The sequence below is a fragment of the Tamandua tetradactyla genome, chromosome 7 (assembly GCF_023851605.1).
Source record: "Tamandua tetradactyla isolate mTamTet1 chromosome 7, mTamTet1.pri, whole genome shotgun sequence".
NCBI classification, from domain to species: domain Eukaryota; kingdom Metazoa; phylum Chordata; class Mammalia; order Pilosa; family Myrmecophagidae; genus Tamandua; species Tamandua tetradactyla.
Window position 1 is genome coordinate 81,268,936 of NC_135333.1, and position 15,415 is coordinate 81,284,350.

At 36.3% G+C, this 15,415-nt stretch overlaps 1 protein-coding gene across 8 annotated transcripts in view; it reads right to left on the bottom strand.

Moving 5' to 3' along the window:
- Positions 1-4,665: 4,665 nt before the first annotated feature.
- Positions 4,666-15,415, bottom strand: part of PLCZ1 (phospholipase C zeta 1) — a 45,335-nt gene continuing 34,585 nt past the window's right edge. For 5 of the 8 annotated variants that reach the window (XM_077170226.1, XM_077170224.1, XM_077170223.1 and 2 more), the window contains 3 exons: positions 11,812-11,944; positions 5,615-5,764; positions 4,666-4,809 (listed from right to left, as the gene is read on the bottom strand). In XM_077170226.1, the coding sequence (XP_077026341.1) occupies positions 4,724-4,809; positions 5,615-5,764; positions 11,812-11,944 (369 nt within the window). In that variant the 3' untranslated portion in view covers positions 4,666-4,723. Of the gene's footprint in view, positions 4,810-5,075; positions 5,343-5,614; positions 5,765-11,811; positions 11,945-15,415 lie in introns of those variants that run through there. The other 3 variants (XM_077170221.1, XM_077170220.1, XM_077170225.1) reach the window with 3 other exon arrangements.

The following is a 15,415-nucleotide window of genomic DNA, read 5'->3' on the forward strand; positions in this document are numbered from 1 at the left end:
TCTCTGCCTTTCCCATTCTCCCTGCTTTACAGATATCCTCAGAAGCTTCTGGTAGCCAACTTGGGGCCATGTGGCAAGACAATGCTGGAAAATGAAAACAAAACTGAGTAAATAGAACTGAGAAAAGCAGAGAAATTGGGCCTTAACCATATTGAACCCAGGGTAAAGCCTCTTTTGAAGTCAGATTTACCTCCTCCTACTCAGATAAGCTAACAAATATCCAATTTGAGTCAGATTCTCTGTACTTTCTTTGTAACTGAAAGAATCTTATATAATCTTTGTCCCACCTTCAACTTTTTGTAGGTTGTCCTTATAACAATTTAGGCATCAGTCTCTTTATATACTGACCCCTTTCTCCTTCAGCAAAATGTTTTACAATTGCTTTGTTAGTAACTCAACAACTGCCTCCCAACCCCCTGACGCCTTATTCTCTCCTATTTGTTTTTATTTATATATGTAGTAGCCATGTTAATTTTATAGTTAGATTTGAGAAAGTATTTCTTGCTGTCATGGAGACTACAAAGAATGATCAGGTTAGCAAGGTTGAAGTAGAAAAAATAATTAAAGCTAAGGTATATAATGTAATGAATATTTTTACCCAATAGTCTGTCTACAAACTTTTCCTAATGTCTCAACTCTTACTCTTCAGCAGAGTCCTAAAAGATGAGTAGATTTTAGAGGAACTAGAAGGTTGGGAGGGAAAGATTATGCTTGAGAAGAGGTCTAATTGGAAATACAGATTAAATTCATGTAAAATTAACAACAGAAAGATCTAAGCATCCATCATTTTCATAAGACTTCAGATGTCCAAGGCTGCAAAAGCAAAACTATTTTCCCTATTCCTCACCCCCCCCAAAAAATACCCCAAACATTCTAGTTCAGGTTTACTGAACAAATACTGGGTGTTGGCTATATTAAAATCACTGTGGACCACACAAAGGTGAATGAAAAAGGGTCCTTTTCTGAAAGGAACTTAAAAGGTGTCAGAGAAGAGACTTCACTCTCTCTAGAGTTTGGGATAGGGCAGACTGGACTAGGGATTTTGCCAAGACCTGAGATGCTATAATATTCTAACAGGAGATCCTGTCCAGGTCGGCAATATGATGCCCCCAACATGAAGGTGCCGTGAATCCAGAGAGCAAATTCTAAACCTGAGCCAAGCATGGAGGGAAGCTGGGACACAGGGAAGTTTCTAGAAATCCAAACCAGAGAAATAACAGGCTGAATCAGCATAATATACAGGAATTGAGCATGCTTCTAAATCACCCGGAGGACTTATTAAAACATATATTGCTTGGCATCACCTTCTGAGTTTCTAACTCAAGTGGCCTGAGGTGGACCCTAAGAATCTGCATTTCCAAAAGAATTAAAAAAACACAAGTGGTGTTGTTTTCACTGTTTTGGGAAAGCAAACTTTGAGAGCACTGCATTAAAATAAACTTAAGAGCTTTTAAAAATCCTAATGCTCAAGCAGCATGCCATACCAAATTCATCTGAATCAAATTCATCTGAGTCAAAATGAGACTCAGGCATCAGTATTTTTTAAAGTGTTCCAGATAACTACAGTGTACAAATAAGGTTAAAAATTGCTGCTTGGTCTAGACTAAGACCAAAAATAATTGTTTGGGTATTCTAAATAAGTGGCTAGACCTAAAAAACACATGTACAAATCTATCCTCTCTTTTGGTTTAATTCACTGTTTTGATCTGCAATTTACTAACATCTGCATAGAACTTGTGATATATATTTGTGAGCATGTGTGCATACACACTGGTGTGCCTGTGTGTGTTATTTTTGTGTTTGTGTGTACATAAATTAGTTTTAATCAACCTTTTATATAACATTTTAAAGACCCTACTCAGGGGTCCACGTTCCACAGCTGGCTACACAAAGTGCTTCAGAACCCTGCCTGCATGTAGAGTGTGTTAATTAGCAAAAAGGGGTAAAGTAATTTTCGTGGTCAAATGAATGGTATTCAAGATACATAGGTTGGCTGTAACTATTGTTCAAGCACCTCCATACAAGTTTTTAGTGAGCCCAGAAGCTCACAGCATTTGAAATAGCATTCTAGACCTAGGACTCCATTTGATACTGTGTCCCCACTTTTAGGGAGCCTTCTGTCACTTGATCTGATCAATAGGTTGACTGATCCTGCTGATGGAACCCAGTGTTGCATTTGAGACAGGTAAACCTTTCATATACCTTGGAGGCAACTTACTGGTCAGAATGCCCCAAAGAGAGCTGGGACTATACAGATTTTTTTCAGAGTTTGTATTTTCTCAACTTTTTTTAGATCTAACTGAAGTAACTACACTTCACAATTTCAAAGTGTACAATTTGATCAGTTTCAACAAATGTATGAATACTCCAATTAAACTACCACAATTAAAATACTATTCCATGACTGCTGAAAGTTTCCTTGTACCCTGTTCCCCCTTAATCCATGCCTTCTGCCATCCCCTTCCCCAGGTACCTACTTATTTGCTTTGTAGTTTGGACAGCATTCACGCTTATCATGTGTTCACTCATGATTACAGAATGGCCTTGTTTTAGTCTTGACCCATCATGGTGACAGTGTGACTTTGCCTGATGTTAGTGTTCTGTGAAGTTGCTTACATTTTTAACAGGAGAAAACCCAGGCTTAGCTGTGAGTGTCAGGCCAGCTCCTATCACCACTTTTCTCAGTTATATGGAAGCAGAAACCAAGGAGTGTCACCTAATCTAGGACATCATGGATGTCTTCTCTGAGGAACTGGGATTTGAACTAAAGTTTTAAGAGTCAAAAGGTCTCCTGTTACCACAGTCCCAGGGATTGATTTAAACATTTCTTCTGTTTACTTCCACTCACCAACATTATTTATTTCCACGTATGAATTATGCCTTGAAAGCATGAGTCAAAACTGACTTCTCATACCATTTCCAACTTCCTTAAATAAGGCAACATCACCTGGCTGTGGAGTTTCAATGGGTAGTATCTGTTAAGCATCTCTGTGAAAAAAATAAAGTAATAATAATACCAACACAATTTTAAGGGGGAAGTCAATGATCAATAAAGTTCATAAATGGAACCAAACATTTTAAAGGTATCTCAAGATTATTGGGCAGGGAATAAAATAATCTAGTGTTCTTCTCAAAATTGTGCTCCTGATATGAAGAGTGAAATTTTAAAAATTAAAGAATTGGTCTTCAAACAGTGAAGTGAGTTTGGTTGATACGTGAAGAAAAAGGACATAAAGCAAATACTTTTTTATCCCTCATTTCAAAATTTGATGGTATAAACGATAAATAGAAGTTTCTCCCACTGCAGAATCAGTGAACTCTCCAGCAAATCCACTGGTCAAAGTCTTTAAATTTCCTGGAATTCTAGTTCTTCAAAAGGTCTTAGGAGTTTAGAGAAGATCAAAGGGTTGGGTCAATGGGCTGAACATCCCACCTGCTCTTGGGCTGAACAATGAATGATTTCTATAAATGGTGATTTAAATAAGATCCAGACATTACCTGGTAAAATGGAACTGTCCACCTAAACATTGGCAGTGGACACCTACTGGGGAGAGTGTATTTCCATCTTAAATCCTGAGAGCCCATGAAGGAGAATCCGCAACATTATGCCCTGAGTAACCTGGGGCATTTCTAACTACTTATGGCCTGGGAATTTTAATTTCCAGTGTCATTTGTATTTTCAATATTAGCTGCTGAGGATAAACCATTGTATTGGTAAACTACACTACTAGGTTATTTTGTATTTTTGTGGCCATCGAGAGGTAATGCATTAATATTCATTTGAAAGAAATAGTCATTTTTGTTATCTTAAGCCTAATTCACTTTCAACAAATAATCATTGAGAGCCCCCAACTTTCAAACATTGTGCTGGATAATTTCACATCACTACCATGTAACAATGTGGTGGGATAAGTATTAATAGTCCTGTTTTTTTTGAAAAACAGTTAAGAATCTATATTTCTCTACATATGACATTTAGGAAAGAACAATCCGCTGATGTGAGAAAGTCAGCATACGAAATAACAGAGGAAACTCACGTGTGCCTAAAGGAGACTCTCCAAAGTACATTTACTAGAGATTCAGAAATACTTCAGATGGTTAATTCAGAGATCCGAATATATAAGTCCATATAGTAGTTCTCTTTAATAGATATGGAGACTGAATGCAGTTTGAATGCAAATCATTTCATATGCACATAAAAATGTCTGCATAATTACAGAGTACCAAATCCAATGCACAGCATCTAAGAATTTGCCTGAGAATGCAAGGGCTAATTATTCTCTAGGATATAAAAAGGCAAAAAGCACCTAGAAGTCTAACTCCTTCCTCCTAAAATATACAGTAGTGGGTGTCTAGAAGTTAAGATAATCTTAAATTTCACATTTCATTTATACCACTAAATATTTGCCAACATATCTTCTACAATCAGACATATTTTTAAAGCTTGTAAATTCCACTAATTAAAAAAGAAGTTAGCAAATAGAACAGGCTCAGAGCAAAGGGGCAGGAGAAGTTGGCTGACATGAATGCCACCCTGACGTCTCTTGTTTTCTTTTTTCCACTGTTCTGTTAGGTATATTTAAAAGTGAATTAGTTCAATGTTCTGTTCTCATAAACAATTATCTTGTTTTATGCTAAAAAAAAAGAAAAGAAAATCTATGGACATTCATTTTGGCTGTTTTATTGCAAGGTATAACTACAGCAAACAAGGTATTGTTAGTTGCTATCTGATGTACCAAACATAAATAAACAGTGAAGCAGGATCAAGACTCTCACCCAATTTGGAAAACAGAGGAACACGGCGGTAACCTGCAAAGGGAATCATATCTAATTAGAACAATAAAAGTAAATTAATCAATGATGGTCCTGATAAGTGCTACTGGGAAAGGAGATGTTATATTTACCAAGCATATGTGAAATCATGACTCAGAAGTTATATTTCCATCTTGTGTATTAATTTTCCACAAAAAAATAAATATTACAGTTTCTATTCTGGCTTCCTACTGCCTAACATTAAGCACACAGTTTGCACATCTCCTGTCTCAAAGTATAGCATGCTCCAAAATTAGCCACCACCCCTCTGCTTCAAAAAGACCCTGTTTCCTAGGAACATCTCAGATGGTATTAGAAAATTGAACATATTAAGACAAGATAATTGGGAGCACATAGTAAGTCACAGAGGCAAAACGACCCTGCAACATAAAGTCAGGCCTGAAAAGAGTCAGGAAAGGACAGCTTTGAGCTCCCTGTCTTCTCCTCAGGCAGGAAGAATGAGTCACTGCTTCTCACTTCTGTTTGATTCCATCCTTCATGTTCTTTACGGTAGTCATGACTACTCTTCACTGAAACAAAAGAGCTATGATCCATGTAAAGAAATACTTATACCTGCCAAATTTATCTAATTAGTCTTCCTAGCAATCCCTCACCCCCATCCCACCTTCCACATGAGAATCTATTTCTATAATTCCACAGAAGGAAAATACAAGTCAATACAAAAAATTTCCTTACATCCAACTTTTATGGGCAGAGCTATTTGGCATATCAAAATGTGTCTATGATAAACTCAAGGTATATTTAAATATTAGCATGATAATCTTATTTGTAGGAACATTACCTTTGTTCATGCATAGAACTGGTAAAGTATATTGCCCGAGAAATTCATTTCCAGTTAGCACACCTTGATTTTCAACAACAAAACGTATCAATGCCAGTTCTGGCATGTGAATAATAAATGTGAATGTTTCATTCCATCTTGGACTGAAGGCTGAAATATAAATGAATGGATACAGTAAAATAATCACAGACAGTTTCTCTAAGGAAAAATGCATAATGGCTATTTCCAAAATTTTTCAATGTTTCATTAATACTACTACTAATAATAATAGCTTCTGTTTTGAATGCTTAAATTTTTAATGCACCCAGTGAAAGAGGAAAAGTAATGTCGATAGCAGTCTTTACTGGGTGTTTACTATTGCTACGCAAAGTTGGAAGAACCTCACATATATCATCTCATTTAATCCTCACAACAATGCCAATCAGGACTATTATTATCCCCATTCACAGATGAGAAAACTGAGCCACAAAGATTTACATAACTTCCTAGGTTTTCACATACACAACCATTAAGTGGTGGAGCAGAAATTCAAGTACACAAAGTCTGATTTCAGAGCAGGAACTTTAACCATTATATTATATGATCGAAATGTTTAAATATTTCCTTAACAAAGAAGTTGAGACATGAAGTTAAATAGCATTGCTTTTACATCCGGGTCCTATTATTGAAAGACTCTCAAAGCTAAATAATAAGTGCTCTAAAACCAGCTCTTAATCCATTTTTTTGACTAAGTTTTCATTTCAAAGTCTAACGCTGATAAGTAATGTAGGTCTGTAGCAAAATAAATCACCCCAAGCAACCAATCCCTTGCCAAAAAAAAATCTAATGTGCATCAAAATGTGACCCAAATCATTCAAAATTTAAGGCATGATTTAATGGAGTTAAGTAATTCACCTCCAAATCAAATACATTCTTGTTTTAATGAAGAATCAAAGATTTTCAGAGAAATAATATTCACTGTTTTTCATGTACAAAGATAATGCTACATCTGCTGCCAATAGCTTATGTTCTTTGAATTACATTTCTAGGAGCATTGATGAATTTGTGGCTAATTATGCTATATGATGTTTTCTATGATGCCCTCATGGCCATAAGGATAAATTTACAAGATGGCAATACAAGATGCAGTCTGTGCCCATGGAAATAGTAAATTAATTAGTTTATGCTGGAACAATACCTATATTACCTTGATCTAAGAAGAGAAATAATTCCATGGGGCACAGGGATAGGTTTGAGCCAGTTTTTTATAGACACTGCAAAATGTCTGCAGAAGATTATTCAACTGCTTTATTATTCCTCCTCCAACCCCTACTATACTACCCACTCCTTTTTTCTTCCCTCTCTCTTCTTCCCTCCCACACACATACACACACCTATTATGTATTGCTTATAAGAAGTCATAACTGTTAGTAGTGAAGGTAAAATAAACAGCAAATCAAGATTAAGTGAAAGAGAGAAAAGAAAAAACATTTGCAAAACCCAAATCTGATAAAAGACTTTTATCCAAAATATACAAAATGCTCTTAAGACTCAACAATAAGAAAACAAGCAAACACCTAACAAAGAAGATATGCAAATGTCAAGTATAGTAAATCATATCATGTGTCAGTAGGGAATTTTAAATTAAAAAAACAATGAGATAGCACTACACACCTATTGAAATAGCTAAGATCCAAAAGTTTGACAACACAAAATGCTGATGAGAATCGGAGCAACAGCAACTTTCATTCATTGCCAGTAGGAATGCAAAATAGTACAGTGACTTTGGAAGTTGGCAATTCCTTGCAGAACTAAATACAGATTTATCACATAATCGAACAATCACATTCCTGGGTATTAGCACAAAGGAGTTGGAGACTTATGTACACACAAAGACCTGCACACAAATATTTATAGCAGCTTTATTCACAATTGCCCAAAATTTGAACCAACCAAGATGTCCTCCAATTCATTCATCTTTCTTAGATGAATAAGCCAACCCGGCATATCCATACTATGGAATATTGCTCAGCAATTAAAAAAAATTAAGCAGAACCAGAGTTTGATAGCTGCCAACATGACTTTCTCTAGCATGACCAGAACAGAAGAGTGACTTTCACATCTTTTCTTCCCTGGCTTTCTTTCTTTAATTACACCACCATTGCCCTTTTTTTTTTTTTTAACTTTTTTTTTTTTTTTTTTTTTATTATTGTTTGTTTGTTTGTTTGTTTGTTTTTTACATGGGCTGGGGCCGGGAATCGAACCGGGGTCCTCTGGCATGGCAGGCAAGCACTCTTGCCCGCTGAGCCACCGCGGCCCGCCACCATTGCCCTTTTAACCAAGCCACTGGACTTCAGAGTTGTCTTCGAGTCCCTCTTGTGCAGCCATCTAGACTTTGACTCCTGCTCAGTATCTCTCACATACATCCTCCATTTATTCTTTGCTGCCTCACCTTTTCTTTATCACCTGATTTCTACATCTTCTAACTGTTGAAATTGTACCCTAACTTTAATGTGTCTTTCTCATACACTTTTTCCTACCTAGTCTGCAGCAACAATATCCCTAAAGTACAACTGCTATTGTTATATCCTGTTTAAAAGCTCTAATTTTATTCATTTTCTTCAGAAAATTCCTATCATTTTAGCATGGCTGTGCTGCCTATAACCAATATAACGTTCTCATTTTATCTCACATTACTATTCCTTAAATACTCTATATACCATACATTTTAATTTTTTTTTACTTTTCCTGGCATGTTTGAGTTTTGACTTCTCCATGCTTTAACACCTTGTGCCTAAATGTCTTTATCCCCAATCTCTGTAAAAATTCTATTTACTCTCCCAGAACCATCTCCAAATTTGCCCCTTTCACAATAGTTCTTCCCACATTCCTTAAAGTACTAATCAGAACCTATATCGTAACAGTCCTCTCTGCAGCTCATCTCCCATGTTGCTCTGTGATCTATCTACACAGTTAGGTGAAGCATACATAATAATAAATCTAATAAACAAAGATCTTAAATCTCTTGATACTAAGTATCAGGCTGTTAGCATAGCAGGGACTCAGAAAGGTTTGATGAAGAAAATTGAATTTCTGTAGTTATTCCAGCAAAACCCAAGGATGTAATCCAAAGTCTAACAGGAACAGGAATCATATTATCATAAGAGGTGCACTGAATAAATAAAGGTTTTATGGAAATTGCCATAAAGATTCAAGTAGGGGGTGGAGGGAACAAGAGGTGGGTTACTATAAGCTTCCTGGCATCAGCAGTTACTATTTCTTGACAGTTATTGTAATGTGCTTTCAAATCAAAAACATGACAAGAATTCTTTGTGGAAGAAAAGGAAATGTCTTCAGATAGAGTATGGTGGCTCTCCTGCCATGCTGGAGACCCAGGTTCGATTCCTGGAGCCTGCCCATGCCAAAAGAGAGAGAGAGAGAGAGAGAGAGAGAGAGAGAGAGAGAGAGAGAGAACAGAGAAACACAAGTGCTAGAGAAAATCTGGAGAAAGATAAGTACCTATTCACTGTTGGTAGGGAAATGAGAGGTGCAGCACCTTGGAGGAAGGACAGTGTGGTGGCACAGGAGACAAGGGGTGGGTTTGCCATATGATCCTAAAACCCCACTGCTCAGTATATACCTGGAGGAGCTGGGTGTGGGGACACGAATAAACATTTGCACATTAGTGTCTCTGGCAGAAGTGTTCATGATCTATCATGAATGGAGGTAGCCTAAGGATAAAACAACTGAGGAATGGAAGGGGAACTATGTATATATACATACAATGGACTACTGAGCAGCCACAAGAAGGAATGATGTGAGGCATGCAACTAGATAAATGAACCTCAAGAGCTTTATGGTGAATGAAATGTCAGGAACAAAAAGATGAATATTATCATGTCTCAATCATATGGACTAACTATAATATAAAAATTCAGTGAACTAAATTTGAGAGCATGGGATATCAAGTTGGGGCATATTGTAAAGGGTCCTAGATTGTAAACTCTTACAGCAGTCATGTATACTCAGGAGGTGTAACTGTTAATTCTAAATTCTCAGATACTGAGCTGTTTGTATATAACATGGTCTTTCCCAGAAACTTCGGGTATTTATGTGACACATGGAACTCAGCATTTGGGCTCTGAAGCTATGAAAGTCAGCAGTACCCCATACAGGAACTGTTTAAAAAGCTGAAAAAGTGATCAGACATCAAGTAGAGATATAAATGAAGCTGATTTGGATAGGATTAAGGGATATCAGAAGACTGGATAAAGGACGATATTTACATTTCGGGTAGTGCATTTCCTACTTTAACTTGTATGGTCAATTTAATTGAACACCGTAAGTATAAGAAATCTTGAATAGGGTGTGGGATTTTGTTGGTTTGTTCAGGGTAGTGTGATACCCTGATAAATCCCAGAGTGATGTGGACAGTGAATAAAGAAGTATATGCAAAGTCCACTTGGGGGAAAGGTGAGAAAGGGGGAAATATTTAACTTCCCCATTTGGAGAGTTTCTAATATTCTCCCAAGCAGTGGGGACAACCAAATCAATAGGCTGAGCCCCCAATCTTAGGGTTTGCCCTTATGAAACTTATTCCTGCAAAGGATAGACTAGGCTTACTTAGAATTAGGCTTAAGAGTCACCCCAGATAACCTCTTTTGTTGCTCCGATGTAGACTCTCTCTCTCTAAGTCTACACACCAAGTGAACTCACTATATGGGACATGATTTCCAGGGGTGTAAATCTCCCTGGCTATGTGAGACAGAAATCCCGGGATGAGCCAGGACCCAGCATCAAGGTATTGAGAAAAACTTCTCGAACAAAATGGGAAAGAGATAAATGAGACAAAATAAAGTGACGGTGGTTGAGCGATTTCAGAGTTGAGAGGTTATCCTGGAGGTTATTCTTATGTCTTATATAGACATCCCCTTTTTAGTTTAAGATGTAGTGGAGTGGCTAGAGAGAAGTACTTGAAACTGTAGAGCTGTGTTCCAGTAACCTTGTTTCTTGAAGATGATTGTATAATTATATAGCTTTTACAATGTGACTGTGTGATTGTGAAAACTTTGTGTCTGATGCTCCTTTTATCTAGGGTATGGACAGATGAGTAAAAAATATGGACAAAAAATAAATAATAGGGGGAACAAAGGTTAAGATAAATTGAGTAGATTGAAATATTAGTTGACAATGAGAGGGATGAGTAAGGGGTATGGTATGTATGAGTTTTTTTCTTTTTTATTTCTTTTGCTGGAGTGATGCAAAATGTTAAAAAAAAAAAAGATCTGCCCATTGCTAATCTAGGGTGAGTCAGCAAAAATTTCCCAAATCTTTATTCTATGCCTTTAGCCCTAGAACCGCACTAGAAGTCCACAAGGGGTGGGAGGGGAGAGGAGGGGTGGGGATTACAGACATTGGGAATATTAAACAAGAAAAAAAGACTAACAAAACTCCACCTGCTTCTTTGTTAATGCCATTTAGTTCTGGAGCATATTTTCAGACTCTGAAAGGAAGTCCACTATACTTTGGGAATATCCACTCAAAGGGTAGTACAAACTCAAGGATCAGTTCCAGGTTACCTCCAAGATGATGTTAGTGATTACTTAGTGATTTCAACAACAGAGAAAAATGACATGCTAGTATTGCATTACATAAAATATCATGGAATGTGAAAATGGAAAATCATATCAAAGTCAATTTTTCCATTCCTACGTTACCATTCTGGCAAAAGTGACTGAATTATGAATCCAAATATTGTATGAGTACCTTTCTATGGCATCCTTCGATTCAGTCTAAGCCATAGACATTTGATCTAAAATAATTCAAGCACTGAGGTAAAAATCTGTAATGTGCTTTGTCAGAAAAATCACAAGTTCTTTATTTTGCACAGGGGCTAGAAGATAAGTAGATTTGCAGCTGTCAAAACATCTCTCTTAAATCAATGATATGGGGGAAGCATGAAAAGGAAGTAGAGGTGAAAAAAGTAATAATTTTGCAGGTCAGATAATTTTTTGTATCCATAATCTTGACGACATACATAATATTTTAAATCATTACCAAGTTCTTTTTATTGCATAGAACACTTTAGTAATCTTGAATATAATATAATGTAACATAGGTAATGAATATGTACAAAAAGTGTATCTATCTATATATACAATTATTTAATTTTTCCAACAAGTCTAATAGAAGTTCAATAAGATATATTAGGAACTCACCATTTTTTTTAATTACACGAGTCTGCTGTTTCACTTGATCATCTGGAACACCAAAAATTTCTATTATCACTAAGGTGTCAGCTTTGTTAGATGATGAGTAATTACTCGGAGGCAACTGAATACCACTGATGAGCTGCATAAATGTATTTTGAATACAAAAATTTACCAGAATATTAAGTTGCATCACCACTTAATTTTTAAATAAAAACATGTATTATTCAAAAAAATGTTGACAGACTCTAAGTCAGTTCCCACAAAAATTGATGCTGGATAATAATTCAAAATTTAAAATTTTACCCTTTTATCCTCAAGTATCAGTACATGAATACTGAGAATATGTCTAAAGAATTCCATTTTATTGATTTGAGTTTAGTAGAATCCACATTGTCTGAGGTTTAAGATTCATTAACATATTTTCATTTTAAAAGCATTATTATGAACAACTTTTATTGTACTTTAGGCTGAATTACTCTGATAACGTGCTATTTTCACGTTCATATCATGTATAATATATAAAAGAAAATTGGAAATAGTATGAACACTACTCCTCAACTGTAAAAACTATAAATGTACTGCAAAATATCCTATATAAGAATGTTCTGATGGTAGAATTTATGTTTGAGTGATTTATCATGAGATTTGACATTATTTGTTCTTGTATATATTTTTTGAAAAGTAACCTGAGTCTGACAAAATCAATTACTTCATATGTATATTAGTTAGGGACTGAGTGTCAGAAAAATGACTAACAAATTAATCAACAGCATTTCCATCTAGCCTTTTATTAGCCAAACTAAATACTAAAGCAAAGATTCGTTTCATTTTAAAGCATAAAGTGAGCACAAAATACCCAAAACTACATTTGAATATACCAATCTCAGGATGAAAAATGGAAGAGAGGGTGGGCAACAGTGGCTCAGTGGCAGAGTTCTCACCTGCCATGATGGAGACCCAGGTTCGATTCCTGGTGCCTGCCCATGTTAAAAAGAAAAAAAAAAAAAGAGGTATAATCTCAATTTCTGAAGATTATAATACAGAGGAACAAAATAATAAGTTTAAATAAAGAAGAAAAGAAGAAAGGGGATGGAGGGAGGAAGGGAGGAAAAAAGGAGAACAAGAAAATAAAGGAAAAGAAATTTGCTAATGTGTAACTTTTCCTTTCCTAACTCCACACATTATAGCATTAGCTAGAAATAAGAGTGATAGATTTAACAAGTATGGCATGGGTATTGCTCAATCAGAACAGACATAAGTGTAATTAGTAGGAGCACTGGCGATGAACAACTGGTATAGCAATAACAACCCATAACAGCTGAATATCAGCTCTACAGGTTATAGACCTTTATCAACAAGGACAGATTTGGTGCCTTTTATGCCAAAAGACTTTGTCTGGTTAGAAAACATAATTGAATATGAGAACAGAAAGAAAATTCAGAGATAACTTGATCAAATAATTTGCAAACTCTGATTCACAAAGCCCTTACCAGGGCTGCCATGGAAGAAGGGATGTCAAACAGAAAACCTTCAGTGATCAGCCACAGTAGCTCTATTTTCATATATTGGCCTTATGCATAGATTTTGCATTTAAAAGATGTCACATGGTTTTAAGAAGTTTAAAAATAACTGGCCTAAGGCAGTCTGATGGTGGCTCAGTGGCAGAGTCCTCGCCTGCCATGCCAGGGACCTGGGTTTGATTCCCAGTGCCTACCCATGCAAAAAATTAAGTAAAATAACTGGCCTAGTCCAAAACTCATTTTATAGATGCCAAATCAGAGATGTTGAATGGTTTGATCAGGGGCATAAGGAAGTTAAAGACAAAACTAGGCCTCCTGATTCCAATCCAGGCCCTCCACAATTTGTGCAAACCATAAAGTAATCATAAAGCTTCCTAGAATGATCAAGGCAAAGGAGAAAGACTCATAAAGCCATGGATGGCATCAGCTTCTTCTGTTAGGCACTGTGAATAAAGGTTGAACAAAACACAGTTTTTATCGTTACAGAATTTTCTGACACAAATGGGGGAGAAAGGCAAGTACAGCAAGTAAACAATTATAATATAGTTGTTATAATATATAGGTTTAATATAGCGTGATAAGTAGCATAATATATGCAAGCATAGAGTTTTATCAAAAAACAGAGGAAAGTAGAAGCACAGCTAAATTAGCCTGCAAGAAAGCTTCTAAAAAGGGGTGGCTCCTGAGTCTCAAAAAATGAGTTGCAATGCAATAAGCAAGTGAAGAATGGAAAGCAGTCTAGTTAGAGGAAATAGTATATGTGACACATGGTGATATCATCACGGGCAAAAAAGGCTCCTAGGTCCATACAGTTACAGAATAGGATGAAAGGCTAGGAGTGGGAGGACAGCAAGCTCTCGTGAAGGTGGTCAAGGTCCGATTATGAAAGCAATCAGAAGACACAGACAAATATTAGGTCGATGTGATAAGATTATCATTTTAGCAGACCTTCTCCAGTTGTATTATTTGATGGACCAGGAGAGAGACAAGCTACCTGAAAACCCTTTAAGAAGCCAAAGGAATAGACCTAATTGCAGGTAACATGTTCCTGATACAGGAAAGCAACAAATGAGTTCATATCAAGAAAATGAATAAGACATTAATAGTGCCATTTATGAAATTTAAATAAAATAGCAGAAGCAGATTTGACTAGGAAGGGATATTTAGTTTTTAATATTTTAAGTTTGACAGAATGGTGATTAAATGGGTAGGGATGCTAAGCAAACTGCTAAAAATAGATCCTGAAAATGAAGTCAGATCAGAGATTTGAGTATCATTAGATAAACATGGTGGTTAAAGTCATGAGTGTGCATAAAATAATTAAAAGATATTATTTGGTCTGAGAGTAGGCTTAAGAAGAAAGCTTTAAGCAACACAGATATTTCAAGGGCAGGTAGAGGAAAAGGAATCCACAAAAGAAAATGAGAAAGGATATCTTAACAGGTAGTGGAGGAAAAGAGAGAATACAGTAACAGAAGCACAGCCAGGAGATTTATGTGGAGTAGAGAGGTCTTAAAAAGTGAGAAAAAGAGCAAGTCAGCCACTTGCTCTTACAAATGATCCTACAATGGCCAAGATCATTTCAGTCCCCTTCATCTTTGCTGTTCTCTCTTTCCACATGAATTTCTGTAACACTGTTCCCAAACCTCCATTCTCTAAGGTGGTAAAGTGGCCTGGGTCTGATGTGTATGAGAGTGGTTCCCTAAACGATGCTATAGGAATGGTGGAAGAAGTTGAGCTAGGAAGAGTCAAGGGAGAAGCACACTCTGATGTTTTAGCTTTCCATGTACTAGACAGTTGATAATGGGAGCAGGAGAGCGCTCATCAACCAGCAGAATCAGCACTAGGTCATAATGTGAGACACAATAAAACTGGCCAGGGGTAATACTATATGCTTTCATCAAACCTCCAGAGTATCTGAGATGGCTTCTGTGGTTTCAGGAACAATGAGTTAAATAGAAAGAGAGACCAAAGACACACCCATTCCATCTAGTTGCACACAACAGGTATAGATACTGTCTACATAGGATTGTTTAAAAAAAAAAAAGGACTGTTTATTCTCAAATGGAAAGAGAAAGCAATTAGGGAAT